General features: G+C 39.5%; 1 protein-coding gene across 15 annotated transcripts in view; it reads left to right on the plus strand.

Moving 5' to 3' along the window:
* Positions 1 to 18,589, plus strand: part of MITF (melanocyte inducing transcription factor) — a 231,491-nt gene that overhangs the window by 126,546 nt on the left and 86,356 nt on the right. For 10 of the 15 annotated variants that reach the window (XM_077770620.1, XM_077770627.1, XM_077770636.1 and 7 more), the window contains one exon: positions 15,020 to 15,272. In XM_077770620.1, the coding sequence (XP_077626746.1) occupies positions 15,020 to 15,272 (253 nt within the window). The remainder of the gene's footprint in view (positions 1 to 15,019; positions 15,273 to 18,589) is intronic. The other 5 variants (XM_077770621.1, XM_077770628.1, XM_077770623.1 and 2 more) reach the window with 1 other exon arrangement.

Below are 18,589 nucleotides of genomic sequence, written 5' to 3' on the forward strand. Positions count from 1 at the left end.
CAGTACCATGTAACTCAATGTACTTTCAAATAGTGCCCAAAGTAAGAGGGAGTCCAGCTCAGTCTTTTTAAAGATAATCTAGCTATCCTTTAAATGTTCTGGTATGGTCATATCCTACCCTCTCTATTTTCCTTCATCTTCTCCTTTCTCTATGGGTTTTTTCCCACTATGTCCTTTTTCCTTTGGTTCTCTAGATCGGTCAGTGTCAATCAAGGATAACAGCCTCAACCGCCATCACAACCATAAGGTGTTTCTTAGTTGAGACATTGGCATGTCAGAGACTATGCCAAACACATCACTATATTTTCTTATTCAGTTGTAACAACACCTATGGGATAGGCACTTAACAGTTGCCTTTCTCAGGGGAGGAAGCTGGGGCACCAAAAGTTTGGTAAATTTTGGCAAAATCACAGACTTAGTAAGTGGTGGAATTTCAGCCTGGATAAGTTGACACCAGAACGTTTATCCTTTCTTTTCATGACATTTTGTGACAGAGGCAGGAGAAGAGAGGTTGGGTGGGGTAGTGGGGGGAATAGTGTAGCATCTTAGTCCTCTGTTTACACCAGTACCCAGCACGATACCTGGTGTGTAGGACGTGCTCAATAACTATAGCTAGTGAATGCAATTATTACATTAGGGACCTGGATTTCCTACCCGACCCCTGGTCTTTGTATTGGTCTTTAGTTTTGTCAGTACTCTGTTCACTCTTCTGCACTTCTCTTCACCCTTTCCAACCTCAGTGCTCCCTCATCCCCCATGAACTATCATCATGTCCTACCAGGACTATTGCAGTAGCCAATCTTGGCTCTCTTTTAGCTGAGTCTCAATATAGCAGCTAGAGGGACCTTCCTAAAGTCTCAAAGCTGAGCCCTTTGCTCCTCTGCATACAGTCTCTCCGTGGTTTCCTGTTCGTCCTGGATCAAAATCAACTCCTTGTCCCTGTCCTACCAGATCCTGTGTGGTCTGACCCAGGTCATTGCTTTGGTTTCATGGACACCACATTTTTCCCTCTCTCCGTGTCCTCCAGCCATAGTGGATCATTCTTCTAATTCCCACCTCAGGATTCTTGCACATATATATTGTTACCACTGTTCGGAAGGCTCTTCTTCCACTCTCTCCTTCCCACCAGCTGCTACCCTCACTCAGATCTCAGCACAGAGGTCTCTGCCCAAGGGCCTTTTCTGACCCTTACATTTTAAGTCTTTCCAGCTCCCTGTAGCAGTTATTACATGTAGCGTTATCTGATTGTGTGATTATTTAATATGTGTGTCCCACTAGCCCATAAACTCCAAGAGTACACATTGCCTGGGACATAGTAGGTATCCTATAAATATTTATTAAACAAAAGAATAAATGAATGAACAAATGAGCAAAGAATAGAAAGAACTAGAAATAGCCTGCCTGAGACTTCTGGCTAGACATGTCCTATTATTAAAGGGAGGTTAAAACAAAGATAATTTCATTACACTATGGAATTCAAGTTTGATTATGGCTTGTAGAGAATGCATTGTTTTCCAATCATTTACTTTGCAGATAAGCTCTTAGGCACCGAGAGCTGAGGTAACTTGCCCAGGGTACACAGCTAGCCAGTGTCACAGGCCTTTGTTCTGACCTTTGAATAGTATGTAGAGACAAACTTACATATTTTCATAACAGCAGCACTCTGGTGTGCTGAGTCTGTAGGATTTCCATCAATATTTGATAATATTGATGTTGTCATGTTGGAAATTTAAAATGTCTTCCGAGGACACGTGTTATTTTTTTTTCGTCTTGTACACCAGTGCGTCCAGAATTAATTGAGTGACAGTCTAAGAATATACAGATACATGGCCTGAAGATGTGTACGTCCTAAAAGATGGTGCCCACAATTAGATGCAGCTTGCATTTGGCTCCCATCAGGACTGGCAGGGACAGCCCTCATCCCCTTGGGGTCTGAGGGTGAGGAAGTCTGCCTGGATCTCTAGCCTGCCAGTAGGAGAGCAGGTCCGATCATCAGTTCCGGTTCCAGAAATGCCCAAGATCTCCCAAACTGAGAAGGGACACAAGCAATCCTACAGCTCTCCTAAATTCTGGGACTCTGTTAAGTGTTAAAAATTCCCTGGGATGTGAAATTACCTCCCTTTGAAGTTCTCCACTAACTGACGCGCAGCCGCTGCAAGCGTCAGCCTTTACCTGCGATCTGGAAGGCTAAGAGAGCATCGTGAGGTGCTCAGCCGGCTGCTGGGCGAACTGCTGGCCAGCCCGGGTCCTTGCGTCGCCCCTTTAGCATTGTGAGGCAGCATTTTTGTCTTGCAGGTACAGTAGGTACTGGATTAAACAGGTCTGCTGTTGCAGACAGACACCAGGCACCGTTCTAGCACAAGCTGTGTTTGGATTGGAGTTTCCAGGGCCTTATCAGGAGCCACCCCTAGTGACACAGCCGGTGCCAGAACTAACTTTGACTTTCACTCTTCGCCAAGGGCTTGCAGAGCACCTTAAAGGAAAAAAGATGGAGGCGCTTAGAGTTCAGATGTTCATGCCTTGCTCCTTTGAAAGCTTATATCTGTAAGTGAAGTTTTATTCTGGAAATAATCCTGGGACCACTTAACAGGAGCGATTTTTTTTAAGGGGGAGGCTAGAGAACGGGAAGGTTTTATTGGGAGTTAAAAATACTGGAACTGTTACTTTGTGACTGTGGCTTTAATCAGCTTCAGCTGTAGCCTCTAGTATGTGACTAGGACGAGGATAACAACTAATATGTGGGGTGTGGGGGCGATGGAAATGCTGGCCCATTAGCTTTGTCTTCTTGTTTAAAATTGAATGTCGGTCTTCAATTAATAATGCCCCAAAAAATGACCGCTTGAACAATCTGAGAACAGAGCTTGATTTATGATGATGGGGTAGATTGCAGCTCAGCTTCGTCATGAACAAAAAAGGATTTTCTCCAGGAAAACGAGTGTCCCTAGCAGTAGCATTTGTCAAAATTGCCCTCTTGCAAACACTTTGGATTTTTTGCTTTCTCCTTTTTTCTTTTTAAACCTTACTGCGGAACAGTAGCAGTTGCATTTATAAACATCGCATTTGCATTTCTGTATATTGATTTCTTTTTCTCTTTGAGAGGAGAACAAAACATCCAACCATCAGAGTCAGCTGCATTGGCATAGAAGTGTAGCACAAGTTTGAAATGGGCAGTTTCAAAGAAATACTAGAAAAGAGAAAGACCAAGTAGATGATAGTGCCCCCCCTCACCCCCTCTTAACATTTACTTTCAATGTTAGGTGATAAGATTTGAAAACAATACTAAAAGCTCTGTGCCTAAGTGAATAGGCATTCAAGCAAATCAACTTATGCAAAAACCACCTTTGTAGCTTAATAATTATTTACTGAACGTTCCTGGGTCATGAGAGAGGTTGTGATTAAGTCAGAAAAGCATTATGTTCAGCAGCTTGTGAAGGTGTGTTTAAAGACAACAAGAATCGTGGAAAAATACTAAATGTAGCAGAACTATTTTTAGAATTTGATTCTTAAAAAAATAAATCCCCACAAATTGAAGTGCAGTTCGAGTTCATTATGTTCAGTAGTTGCATCTAGAAGTCCTTACAGTAGCCTTTAAAATAATTTCTATTTTTTTGCGCGATTTTTGCTGTATTAAGTTTGCTTTCATTTATATTTTTCATTCCATAGGTCCTAAAAACAGTTTACTTATTTCTCTGAAAAAAAAAAAAAAACACGAGCATTTTATGAACAAATTTTTTGTATGTTAATTATGCGTTTAAAATGTCATGCTAGAAATGTTATAAATTTCTTTCTCGCAAATCAGATAATAGTTAGGGAGATGATGACTGCTTTTTGTGATTCATACCCAACAAGAATGTACTCTGTAACTTACTAATTTTTTTAACATTAATTTTATGCAAATTAACAGATGCCACGAAAGGATAAAACATGCCATTCTGATGCAGCCTAAGGACAGTGACGACATCACCCTTGAGTTTACACCAAACTCAGTTCCTAATTTGAACTGCCTTCGCTTAATTGATTTTGAATTTCTTTTTCTGCTTAAAGAAAATACTCACCATAGGAGCATGCTTCCCTTCTAAACTCTCAGAATGAAATTCTTAGCACACATCTTTGACAAAACTGTTCACTGAGCTGTTGCCTATTAACTTCTTTGTGCCTGTTCTTTTACGGAGGGCACACGCTGTGAATTAATTGTTTCTTTTGTATTTTCCTCTAGGAAAGCAAAAGAACACCATAGCAGAAAGCAACATTCTAAGAGTTTTGGCTTCCTAGAAAATAACTTGTCAGTTTTCACTAGTTTTGAGATATTAAGAAGATGCTGAGGATACCAAACCAAGAATGAAAACATAGGATACTATAACTTCTACTTATGGTCCACATGGTGTGCTGGCCACCATTCTAACCTGTATTAACACATTTGGTTCTCATAATTGCTCTCTGGCTAAGGTAGTTTTTTTCTCCTTCCATTTTGCAGACGTGAAAACTGAGGTTTGGGCAGGTGAAAAATCCTGCCCATGTCCTGTAACTGAGACATGATAGAGATACATTTTCAACCTTAGGTATTCTAGCTTCAGGACTTCTGCTCTTTTCTGTTATGTTCTGTGGATTTTCATTTAAGATACTGAATGAATTGATGTTTCCTCCTCTGCCTTTTTAGTGAGTGGTTTTCTGCAATGCACAGATTTCTGAATTACTCCAGTCATTCCTCGTTTGAGTTTTTGAGGGGGGACACAATTAGTCTAGTGCCATAGTATTGGTCTCTCAAATGTATTTCCTTATATCCAGTTCACTATTGATAATAACTATAAGGCAGCTATTTGGGGCAAGAGATCTACTAAATATATACGTCGATTGTAGGATCTATTCTGACTTGAGAAATCTTAAAATGTAGACGGAAGGTTTGTCTTAGAATTAAGGAAATACAGTAGGTCTCTAGAGCCCAGAGCTCTTGGGAAAAATACAGTCTCTGTCACTGGATGATGATTTAATTTAAGCAAATGGTTTGACTAAAGGTCTTCCAACGCTAAGGTTCTAATATTATCTGATTTTAAGAAGTGGAGTATCTGTTAGGATAGAGACACCAAGTTTATTCATTGAACATGTATTTATTTGATCCTACTGTGTGCCAAGTATTCTTCTGGGGGCTAGGAAGTCTTTATGTGAATAAAACATAAAAAAAGAATCCTGTCCTCAGGGAGGCCAGGTCATGAAGGACTATGCATATTTCAGCTCCACTCTTCAAAAATTTTTTAAATGTTTATTTTTGAGAAAGAAAGAGAGAGAGAGCAAGAGAGGCAGAGAGGGAGAGGGAGGCACAGAATCCGAAGCCGGCTCCAGGCTCTGAGCTGTCAGCACAGAACTCAACATGGGGCTCGAACCCACGAACCGTGAGGTCATGAACTGAGCTGAAGTCGGATGCTTAACCAGCTGAGCCACCCAGGTGCTCCTTTCAGCTTCTTTCTTAAGTCTCGGCCTCATCTTTGCAGTCCAGAGTGGCTGCTGGACTTCTAGCCATTACAGCCAATGTCTAGGAGACATGATGGCAGAACTTAGACATGAAGCTAACTTAGTTCCTGGAAAGCTGGGTAATGTTGTGAGTAGCACTGCACCAGCTAAAACAAGGAGAAAATAGGAAAATGGATATCGGATTGTGTGAGTTGCAGACTTTAGGCCGAAACTTTATTTTTTCAGGATGACTGATGTTTTCTAAAATGTCACCAACACCAGCTGTGGTATTGCAGGGCACATCAAACTGGCTTAATAAAAAATGGAGACTGACTGGCCTTTGCAAATGAATATCCAGTGTTCAGGGTTTTCAGGGCTTATCTAAGATCATTTGATTTATTTGCTCAGCGTCATCCAAACGCTGGCTCCTTCTTTACATTTCTCTCTTCTCTGTCCGCTGTTTCTTCTGTCAGTCCACATTACTGTTTCACCTAGTTTGACTTTCTTTGCAGTTGGCCCAGGAAATTCCAGATTTACATCCCACTGTCTTTCCAAATCTTTGCATAAGGAGAGTTCTTTTACCCCAGTAGTTATAGTCCGAAGCATAGGACTGACTCTTGCTGAACTGCTTTGGAGCAAGGCCCCTTGGGATGGATATGCCGACTGGCCAGTCCTGGGTTGGGTTTCCCCTACCTGGAGTCAGCAGCAGTGTCAAAACCTCATGAACTGAAAGTGAGGAGGCTAGTCCTTCCAGATGGAATCAGGGTGCTTTACCAAAAAAGTGGGGCAGGGTACCAGGAGGCCATCACTTATGCTTTTGTCGTGATTTCCACACAATATTTCGACTTCCTATGTTAGTAGGTAGGTCCTAGGCATACATAAAGAAAGTTCTTCCTTTTAAAATACTGCAGGTAGAGTATCATGTCATGGCCTAACAATTACTTGCACCTTATAGGCGATGAATTTTTCAGAGCCTTTTAAAACATGGCAGCTAGGTGTGAATGGGATTCCACAGTTGGACAGAGTATGCAAGGGTTCCAGAGTGTGGCCTAGTGGAAGGAAACTTGATGTGAAAGACAGAAAACTTGAGTGTGGGGCACCTTAAGTTTATAGGTTTTATAACCTATTGATGGCCTGGCTCTCAGAGGCACTTTCCTGTAGGGAATTGAATGCTAAGAATACGCCAGCCCCTGGTGGCCTCTGCAAGTTGGAGAACAGTTGTGGTCATAAAATGAGGAAATGACATCCTCGTATCCTTGGTTGAAAATGTCTTTTAGTAAGAATTGACATTCTCCCTAGTTACGGAGTGTACAGAAGTAAGAAGCTCTGGGAGTGGTGAAAATAACCCACTTAAAAAAAAATCTGATGATGAAAATTGCCTGGAAGAACACTGGTCATATATTACTGAGGTCTCTTAAACATTTTTGGTAATCCTTCCTAGTTAAAGAATTTTTTTGCAAGCAAACTCTCACAACGTATTTTTAGTTTATTTATAAATTATAAACATGTCTATAATGTTTATATGTTATACGCATTATATTGTAACTACATTACATTATTCAACATGTGCCATATTGTAGTAATGTTATATGTATTACATTATGCAACATGTACAAAAATAGAAAATAGGGGCGCCTGGGTGGCTTAGTCGGTTAAGCGTCCTACCTTGGCTCAGTCATGATCTCGCAGTTTGTGCATTCAAGCTCTGTGTCGGGCTCTGTGCTGACAGCTCAGAGCCTGGAATCTGCTTCGGATTCTGTGTCTCTCTCTCTCTCTCTCTCTCTGCCCCTTCTGCACTCCTGCTCTGTTTCTCTCTGTCTCAATAATAAATAAACATTAAAATATTAAAAAAATAGAAAATAAAAGAGGACAAAATTTTTATATAAAGAAATGTTCTTTTTAAAAAATATTTTTTTTTAAAATTTTTTTAATGTTTTATTTATTTCTAGGAGAGAGAGAGTGACAGCGTGAGCAGGGGAGGATCAGAGAGAGAGGGAGTCACAGACTGAAACAGGCTCCAGGCTCTGAGCTGGCAGTCAGCACAGAGCCCGACGCGGGGCTCGAACCCACGAACCGCGAGATCATGACCTAAGCGAAAGTCGGATGCTTAACCGACTAAGCCACCCAGGTGCCCCCAAAAATATTTTTAACATATATTCATTTTTCAGAGACCATTGAGTGGGCGAGGGGCAGAGAGAGAGGGAGACACAGAATCTGAAGCAGGCTTCAGGCTCTGAGCTGTCAGCACAGAGCCTGATGAGGGGCTTGAACCCACAGACTGTGAGATCATGATCTGAGCTGAAAGTCAGATGCTTAACTGACTGAGCCATCCAGGTGCCCCTATGAAGCAATGTACTAATCTTTTGTTTCTGAGCCCCAGGATATCATATTTTGTAACCTCTTTTGAAGAATATTGATATACTAGGAGTCTTATTAGGGTTCTCTTTAATTTTGGTCTAATCAATTACTGAGATTAGTCTTGTTTATACCAGCTTAAAAATATTAATCTTGGGGTGCCTGAGTGGCTCAGATGGTTAGGCTTCTGAAATCAGACTTCTGATTTCGGTTCAGGTCATCACCTCGTGGTTCATGGGATTGAGCCCCATGTTGGGCTCTCTGCTGAACATGGGGCCTGCTTGGGGTTCTCTCTCTTCCCCTCTCTCTACCCCTCCACTCTCTCTCAAAATAAATCAATAAACATTTTTTTGTAAAAAAAGAATATTAATCCGGAATAGATGAGGAGAGTCTCACTGGAGTTTAGGTGTTGTTGAAAAGTAAAGATTTCAGATTTTAACTTCTGTGTGATTGGTGGTGGTTCGTACTTTTTAGAATGTTTTCCTTCTTTTGTACAGTGAAAGTTACAGAGCTTCAAAGGACAGGAGTACTGTCCACTTAGGGCACCATGATCTTCCTCGCGTCTAGCAGAACCTGACCCTTGGAAAGCATCCAAATATTTGGTGAGGAAAAGGAGAGGAGAAAGACAAGCTGTACTTTGCAATCCTTTTTCTTTTCTCTCTGCCAGAAACCTGTAGTGTGTACTGTTTGGGACGGTAACGTTACCAGAAAAATTTTGGCAGGTTTTTATTTTGTTCTTGACCACTAAAACCCAGAGTCGATGAAGTCTGGAAGATCTCAATTTTTGAAGCCACATTTGGAGGTGCTTTCACATTTACATGGATTATAATAGTCTTAGATGTTTTAAGTACAAGCAACAACATCTTTTCTTACTGGTGCTCGGTGCTAGCATACATGGTAAAAGGATGTCCTTACATTTACAAAGTGATTTCTTGAGAAGGAATGGGAAGGTGAAGATCATGGAAGGGCTGATCATTCTGCACCATGGGATACACAGACTGTCATTTGAAAAGACAGATCCATTTGCCAACTCTTATTTCACTGCTTTGTGCCCTTGGAGGCACTGATAGAAGATTCTTCAGAATTTCCTTTTGCTGACGGAACAAACTGGTTTGGGGGGAAGTTTATATAAATTCAGCCTACTGGTTCCTTTTTCTTCTGGTAAAGCAGTTGTGTTGTAACCATAAAGATCCATTGGCCTTTCTGGAGAGATGTTTTTATTTGTTTGGTTTGAGAGCTCGTACTATCCATTTCATTCCATTCCACGTGTTGAAATCAGTGTAATAAAGACTCCTCAAAGTTCTTGGCAGGCTTGCTGGAGATGGGGATGGAATGTGAATTTCCTCGCATGTGGAAAACCGTGTTCTTGCCCAAGAATCAGAGATATGCGTTATAGTCCCTCCTTGAGCGTGGCTAGGCGTTGGAATCAGCTGCAGAATTTTTATAGATGTACTTATTTCTGAGCTTCACCTTACCTGAAATCAGAATGTCCAAGGCGGGAGACTGGGACACAGTCCTCAGGTCAGTATGTGGCATCCACTGTTGGATTTGGAAACCCCTGTGGCTTAACCTACCTATGACATGGCATTCGCACCTGTGTGGTGCCTTCCTGTGTCTTCAGTGTGTATTTGACCCTCAGTCCTTGTGCTTTTCTGGACATAACTGTATTTTACTCCAGTGCAGGCAGATGCTAGGGTTTGAGCTCTATCAACTTAATGATTATAATGAAGATTAATTTTCCCTGGAGAAAAATGCTAGGATTTGTTACTTTATATTTCATGAGAGAATTGCAGGATTAATAATCTCCCTCCACTCCTGCAAAACTTTGTCACGTTCTCTGCATTAATTAGGGATTCCCTAAATCTTAAGAGACAGGTCTGCTGTGGTCCAAACCTGCGTCTGGGCTTGTACAAAATTGCTTCTTGGCGTCAAAAAAGAAGTAGCATGTCCATGGTTCAGTATTTATTTTACTACTAATTTTTAAACTCAGTTTACTGGACTCTGCCATTTTGCTATTGTTTTTACATCTATTATAGATTTTAATCCACACGATAATGTTGATAGGCAGATATATTAAGCAGTCATTATAAATAAGGAGAACTGAAGCTCAAAGAGATTGAGTAACTTGGCCACGGCCACAGGTTAGTAAGTGGCAGAGCTGCATTTGAATTGAAGAATTGAAGAGAAGAAATGCAGGTAGGGGCACCTGGGTGGCTCAGCCAGTTAAGCGTCTGACTGGCTCAGGTCATGATCTCACGGTTTGTGAGTTCGAGCCCTGCGTTGGGCTCTGTGCTGACAGTTCAGAGCCTGGAGCCTGCTTCAGATTCTATGCCTCTCTCTGCCCCTCCCATGCTCATGCTCTGTCTTTCTTTGTCTCTCAATAATAAATAAAAACGTTAAAAAAAAAAAAGAAATGCAGGTAAAAGTGTATTATCTCCTTCAGCCCAGAGACTAAGTTTCAACTGACAGCCAGGCTCCTGCCTTGGGTGACCATGAGAGGGAGACTGAACTGACTCCTAAGGTCTAGAAAAAGACTAATGGCATCACTGTCAAAGATGAGGGGTGGTTGGGCAGATGTCGTGTGCATGGCAGGGGACTGGATTTCAAGGAATTTCTGATATTTTTAAGTGGTTGATGAAAGCAGGGAATTTACTGTTTGAATTTAGGAATATATAGGATGCTCTGGACCACATGTCCATGTACCTGTACCATCTCAGAGAAGGAGGAGGGTTGGAAGTAAAACTACAAATTCAGCCATGGAGGTGGGGACTCCGGTGGCAGGTGTGGCTGCCTGGTGCTTTACAGCTGCTGTGTTTCGGACTTTACCTTAGCTGACATTGGCTCTCTCAATCACTGCAGGGCATTAAGGACGTGGGGTTTGGAGAGGATCAGAGAGATTGAATGGCTTGTTACAGATCAGACTGCTCAGCAGTGACTGATCTAGAACTGTGTCCAGTGTTGATGGCCTTCCTCTTTGAATCACTGTTGAGAAATTCGCAGCCCTCTGGGAAGTCGTGCGTGTAGCTTCAGTGCTTTGGGGAAATGCTCGTAAAGGCATTTGCCTTTCCTTCATTTGACTGTAAAAGCATGATTTCTAACAGTGAGAACACCTTCCCATGTGGAGCTATTTAAGAGTCAGATAATCTGGATAGCTGACTTAATTTTAGAGCATCTCAGAAAAATTTTGTGACCGTGGCTTTAGACACCGTGAGATTAGAACCAGATACTCCCGGCACCTGGCACAGAGGAAACCCCGGTGACTAGTTGGCGAATAAATGACCTTTCCATAATGTGATTAAAAAGAATCAGACTCACGGAATTAGGATTATCTAATGCAGATTGAGCTTCATGGGCCTTGGATGAGCTCAGTTAGCTTTTAAAATTAAATTCATTTGGACGACTCTCCTTGCTTACCATTAATGACTTAAGCACCAGGTCCTCGTTTTAAAAATAAGCTTTCGTAGGCACACGTGTTGTTCTCACATAAACCTCGACTTTGAGTTGAAAACCTGAGGCTCACATGCCCTGCTAGCATTTTGAAGCGTAGATATCTTGATTTTGTTTGTCTATAAGGTGATAATTGCAGATTCTCTTATTTTCTAAGAGACGGGTCTATGCTAAGGCTGAAGACCTGGGAGTCGCTTTCACAGTGTGGAAACACCCCACAGGGAGTGTGTGCAGTGAAGTGACTACAGTCTTTCTTTTTTTTTTTTTGAGAAGATGTATTAAAATAATCGATTAGCCAAGCTCTGCTACATTTTCCTTATTGGAGTTTCAATTTATTTCCTTTGGTATACTGTATAAATACGCATTTTTTCCCTGATACGATATTTCTATAAATGTCTTAAATGATATTGTTGTGAGCTTAGAATCTGGAGTCTTAGTGTGGTTGATAACTAGTAATTTTAATTTAAGATGTCTCAAGAATGCTTTACTGTTAATTGAAGGGATTTTTCCCCCCAGTATCACAGCCAATGGCTTGTCTCGAGCAGCTAATTAGTGCGATTATTCCACAGCTGCCTTTGCTACAGCACAAAGGTTTGCTCCTGGTTTTATCAAAAGGATCAGTCTCTCTGGGAATGTTTTAACCTGACAGGCTTTGAATAGTAAGACCGTTTATTTATTTATTTTTTAATAGCTACTCCCCCCACTTCTTTTCTTGGTTCAAGAAACTACATTTGAGCTTTGAACACATAGTCAAAAGCGGGAAAATGCATTCGCTTTTTATGCTCTTTTCTAGAGCCTTACCTGGTGAATATATTATTTTGAGTACTGTCTAGTGTACTTATTGTGGGGTTGAATACATCCTGTTAAAATACTAAGCAGGATATTAACATTGTTCAATCTGTGTGCGTCTGTAGGAAGCTGTAAAGGAAAGAGGGCTTAAATCTTCTGGAATGCTGAAGACATCCAAGAGAACCAATGCACTGGGTACCATAATCATTTTCCCTTCCTACTGTTAAAATACAGTCTGTGATGGACCCCATCTCTTTTCTCCCAGGCAAAAGGGGACTTTGATTACTCAGGTTGTTCCTTCATGTTTGCAGATTAGTTCACGTTCTTTGTGTTCTTAAATCAGTGACATGTATTCTGCCATTGAAAAAACTATTATGGCTTTATTATACTTTGGGGGAGACTAAAAAAAACAAAGAAATTTATCTATAATTCCACTCTCCATCTGGCAGCTAAGATCATGTGTATACAACCCCTGCTGGGCATGTGTATTGTGTACATACATACACTCTACTTATTTTAGATTGAAACATAAATACACTTTTATTTCCTACTTTTATTCTTATTATATACATTTCTCACTTTGTTCTGTAGTTGTACAGTTTTTTAAAAAACAGTAGTGCATGATATATTCATCTATTATAATTTCATTTTTTAACCTATTTTATTCTTAAATATTTTAAATGGCCTTATTCCCCCCCCAGCTTTATTGAAGCATAATTGAGAAAAATTGCGTGCATTTGAGGTACATAATGTAATGATTTGATATATGTATATGTTGTGAAATGATTACAGTCAAGCTAATTAACACATCCTTCACATAGTTGCTATTTATTTTCCTTTTTTTTTTTTGCCGTGAGAATACTGAAGATCTACTCCTATACCAAATTTCAGGTGTACAGTACAGTATTATTAACTTTCGCCCCCATGATGAACATTGATTGGATCCCTAGAACGTGATCTTGTTCCTTAAGATTTGTGTCTTTTCTATAAAATTTAATGATTAAGTAATCTTTCTCATATTTGGGGGAAGTTTTAGGTGGCTCAGAATATTTTGCAGTTTGTAAATAGCTTTGTGAATTCGGGTTTTCCACATTTTGAATTGTATTCTTGGGAAAATTGTCCATGGATGTAATTTCTGAGCCATATTGTATGAACAGTACTATACCTTTTTGATAGTATTTTTTCTTATGCTTTTCTCAGTATGGTTTTCTTAAAGGATTGTAATAATATGTACCAGCAATGGCTCTGACTAAAATGATCAGTACACTTTTTTGGTAGTGAATATTTTTTTAATTGGGTCATACCTTGAATATTTTTATTGCAGCTAGCTTTTATAAGTTTGTTATGTTGTGTAGTTTTTATTCCAATTGCAAATCCATTTCATCACCATTATTTTCTTCACCATTTTTAATGGCTGCATAGTATTACATTATATGAACCTATTATGGTTTCTTGAACTAATTTCCTGTGGTGAGTATAGTTTTTATTACGTAGCTTTCTGGAACAGTGCAAGGAGAAACACAAACATCTTTTCATCTGTTAGCATTTGCGGAATTTGAAGGTTCCTATCTTTAAGGAGTTCATAAGGACCGACAATGGCTTAAAGCCTTTATTTTGCTTTTTGTTGGGAGGTAAAGAAAATACTGGAGTTTTTATACTCAAGGAAGGAAGCTAAAACTACCCCTATTTCATTTGAAGAGGGACTTCCTTGGGAGTGAATATTTTCTCAAATGTCACCTTTTTTTTTTACCTGTTTTTTTTTAACCTGTTTACTAAGGTTTTGTACTGTTTGCCCTAAGCAGAGATTTTTATTTTTGTTTTTTTAGAATACTGTGTTGCTGGAAATAAACAATCAAAATTTCTAGCTGGTAATAATCGCAACGACAAAGCCTTATTAAAGCAGTACTACATCATACTCATTTTCCTAGACAATTTATGTGCATTGTTTTATGTATTATTTTATTTAATCCCCACAAAATCCCTAAGAGGTTGGACCATAAAATGTTAGTGATCTAAGAGAAGTTTTAAAAACACCTCTGTCTTTGATAAATGAGTAAGTGTGTAAAAAACTATTATTACCCCTCTTTTCCGGATACGGTAACTAAGGCAGAGGGAGATTTAGTAACTTGTTGATGCTGTAGGGCTGGCAAGATAAGCAGTCACAACCCAAATTTAGGAAAATTAGGAAGTCTTTTCTTCCTAACATAGGACTGGTACTTAAGCTCTTTCTGTCATTTTGGATAGAGCAAGCACCAAAACCATTTGAAGTAGGCCGCATGGGGACCTCGCAGACACATGCAGCAGAGAGCTTGCCAAGATGAATCAGGAGAAAAGACGGTACAAAGAAAACCAGATGGAGAATAGGGTTGTCACACCGGCTCATCCTCTGCCCTCTTTCCCAAAGCCTGTGGTGGAGCCCAGAGTTAGCGTTCTGGTCCAGATGCTTCTTTCATTAATGGTTTTCACTTCCCATGTCCCCGCAGAATTTTACCTTTTCTTGAAATTATCCCACGTTAGTAAACACCTTAGACATCTTCAAGGAATTTAGATAGCGTGTAGGAGTAGTTATTTGGTTAGATTCAGTTATGAAAAAGCAAATCAAGCAATTTATTTTTAAATGTGGAAATCTGGGTGCCATTAAGACGCATTGCCTCTTGGCACTTCATATGGCAGCGCTATATTTGGTGGTGATGAGTAGTATGTGGTATAAAATGTTCAAAAAAAATTAAGCCGCATGATAAAAATGCCTAGATGCAATCAAGCTGACTTACTTTAATTCAACTCGTAATGACTTCAATCCCGTCACCTCTTGATTTTCAATTACGTGGAGTACCCTTCTGCAACTTGATTATATTCGCACAGGCTCATTTCATAGTTTGATACAATTTAGGATACCCCCCAAAATGCAAACGAAAGGTCTCATTAGGAAACTAAATGTACTTTTTTTTTTTTTTTTTTTTTCCCCTTTTTGGTTTTCCCACAGCAGTTCCGAGGAGCATCCTGGGGCCTCCAAGCCTCCGATAAGCTCCTCCAGTATGACATCACGCATCTTGCTACGCCAGCAACTCATGCGTGAGCAGATGCAGGAGCAGGAACGCAGGGAGCAGCAGCAGAAGCTGCAGGCGGCCCAGTTCATGCAACAAAGAGTGCCAGTGAGTCAGACCCCAGCCATAAACGTCAGCGTGCCCACCACCACCCTTCCCTCTGCCACCCAGGTGCCGATGGAAGTCCTCAAGGTACGTGAGTGTCGCTCCTGTCGGTTGGGCCAAGCCCTCTTCTAGAGCAGCGCTTTCCATTTCCGAGGTGTTTTCTTCATCTGACTGTGTTTTTGGACATTTTGACCCATCTGCATACTGTTTGTCAGTGCCAGCTCTACAGGTGCTACCTGGCTTTGCATTGTTCAGGAAGGACGGAAAGTAACTGGGGACTGAGGAGTAGCCTCCCTAAATGCAGGAGAGTGTTGATGTACCATGAAAAAGAGCAAGTGGGCATAGGTGGCTGTTTTAACGGTATCTTTCCACTTCTCTTGGGGAAAGTTTCAGAGCGTACAAGTTACCTGAAATGAATCGCTGCTAATAACTTATGTATTTTTTTTTTCTCCCTCCAAACATTCCACGGCCATTCTTTCATTTTCTTCTTTATTTAGTAAGTAGTCCTGGCTCTAGAATCTGACTGTTTGAGAAAGTTTCTTCTGCGATGAAACTGTAGGAGAGCTTTCTTCACTTTAATAACCCAAATGCATAATCCTTTAGCTGAAGTGTTCTGTTTGGGGGCCCTTGGATTTCTTGCTAGAGCAGAAACCGCAGGAGCTTGTTAGCATCATTCTATCAGGGACATATAGCTTCCTAATTACTGGGGGAAACTGTAACAAGTCTAAGAATAGAATTCCATCTCACACATGTGTTCCTCACATCACGCTGGGACATCCTCCCCATTTAAAGATAAGCATTCCAACTCTTAAATATGACTGATGCAAGGAAAGCTAAAAGGAAAGTGAGGGAACTTCTTCACTTAAAAGAAAATTTTTTTTAACCCATTCACCTAATTGATTCATTGTAAAGAATCCCAAGTGTTACTGTTCATTAAGCGACGTGAACTTTACACACTGGTGAGTCATTGTTTGTCTTTGCATTCATTCGTGCGCTGAGGGAAAAAACATCTCCCGCTATTTAAAGTTTACGATTAAAGTGAATGGAGGGATGATGTATTCTAACTGGAAGCAATATATGATTCTTAGCAGGAAGTAAGAAAAGATTCTTTAAAAACAAATTTAAAGTCAGTTGTTTTTTATTTGCAAAGACTCTTTTTAAAATGTAGTGATGAGATAATGAAGCTCTTTCATGAAAAAAACAAATCCCAGAAATTTTGCGAGGGCAAAAGAGATCCGAACAGTTTAGCAGGAAATATTATTCTGATGTGATTGAAGTTCTGGATATTGCCATAAACAATTGATATTTTGTATCCTCCCTCCCTCCCTCCTGAGAAAGGCAGGTTTTCATTTGGGAATAGATTATATATTAAGTTTCTCTGTCTGTATGGGTGAAAATTGATAATAACTGTAAGTTTTTAGAAATTTAAGATTTACGTTGTCTGGTGTTCGCAAGAATCGCATTTGTTTTGTCTGTGCCTTTTAAAGTTCTGTAAATTAAATGATAATAAAATGTGTAGAAATATGTCTATTTTATTCATGGTAATAGTCTGCTTTTCAAATATGAAGGATAAGTTTTAGAAGAGGTGACGTGGATTTGTGGTAGTACGTGATTTATGTCCAATTCAAAGGTAATGTTTCATATTGTATTAAAGCATGTCAATTGCAATCACTATTTCTCTTAAGGCAGTTATATGTGATGGTGTGGAAATCACCCACATGCAGATGCATTAAAATACCATTAAAAAATGGACATCATTCCTAAATGTTTTTATTCCTTAAAATGTTATTTTGGAATTGCTTAAAGTGAAAAACTGGACTAAATGGTTTGAATAATATGCCCATTTTTCCTCCTACATTGCTGTGTCCTGATAACAGTGAGTTGAGCTACAACCTTCAATTTACTTATTACAGAAAAGTGTGCAAAAGTAAAGCACATATAAATTATTAGAACCAGGAGTCCTAATCTAACTACAGAGGAGCAATTGGTAAATTTATATTTCATACTGAATATAGTTTGTCTTTCTTTGACTTGTGCATTTTTATACATCAGTATATAAAGTAGTGAAGTGTGTCATGTAAATAAAAAGAAAGTAGAGTTGGCATAGCAACGCAGACTGGTTTGATAGCTATTTAGACAAATGGTAGTACCCTTGGATAAAACACCAAATCAAAATATGTAATTTCCTATAAAATGACATTCTGAGAAATTCAAATAATATTTTGGAGGAGAGGAGCATGTACTGGATGACTTCAGATCCTTAAGAACTTGGTCCTTAAAAATAGTTTACATGTTTTCAGAACTTTTATATATGAAAGTAAAACATTATTATGAAATATTTACTATAGAAAGGTAAGTGAGAAAACTGCGGTCTTTTTTCTTTTCCCTTACGGTTTTTAAATTGGAAGCATAATTTGATAAAGTTAAATGGTCAGTAGTAAAAAGTTAACTTGCTTAATCTTGGATCATTTTTCTATGAATATGCATTTTCAAGGAATGAGTAATAGTATAGAATTGAGTGCATTGTGATATTGATTATGTCGAACTATTTTTTCATACAGTAGCCACAGTCCATTCTTCATTTAATTTTAAAGATTTAAATGGCTAAAGCAGAACATACCTGCTTCTCAGCTAGGTAGATGTGTGCAGTTAGAGGTACTAGTATGTGCTAGAGAATAATGGTTAAGTCTCCCCGTCTCCCACTGGTTTTCAAGAACTTGATAGAAGATCACACATGCAGACTCGTTACCAACATTTTACTATCAGTGGGTTGAATGCTTTTTGAAAAGCTAACTTCGTGTTTTCGGGTTAATTCCTTTCTTTGGCAGAGTTAGGCCTCGAAAAGGGAGCTTTTATAAAGCATGTTTAAAAATTGTTGACAGCTTCCTGTAAACTTAGGTCCAGTCTTTGGAATTCGGATTAGAGGTTAGAAATTTGCATTACTACTTATTCCTCACATTTTCACCATTCAGTCTGTAAATCCACAAAGCTTTGCAGGATTAGCTTCTGGTTTCTTTACTTAATTACTTTATGGCTTTATTCTTCTTATTGATTTTCATGTTGAGTGATATGGACTGATTAGTCTTATGGCGGTATATTTAAGTATTATATGTATCATCTGGATTTCTGAAGAAGAACCCGACTCATTTGTAATTTAGGGATGCCTCTTTGTCGTAAATTGACCAACACCTAGAGTTTTATTCATAGTGGTGATCACACCTCATATTCCAAATTATGAATTAAGCAGTGGAAGCACTGCTTCTATAGGTGGGTTTTGTAGACATTGGGAGGTCATGCACACCTGCTCTAGCTTTGATCTAGCTTCGATCTAGCTTCTTTCAAACCAAAGCAGAGAACCAGGGATGGACCCTGTGGACGCATGTCAGGTCTCAGAGCTGAAGGGA

Source organism: Crocuta crocuta, unplaced genomic scaffold (assembly GCF_008692635.1).
Source record: "Crocuta crocuta isolate KB4526 unplaced genomic scaffold, BGI_CrCroc_1.0 scaffold126, whole genome shotgun sequence".
NCBI classification, from domain to species: domain Eukaryota; kingdom Metazoa; phylum Chordata; class Mammalia; order Carnivora; family Hyaenidae; genus Crocuta; species Crocuta crocuta.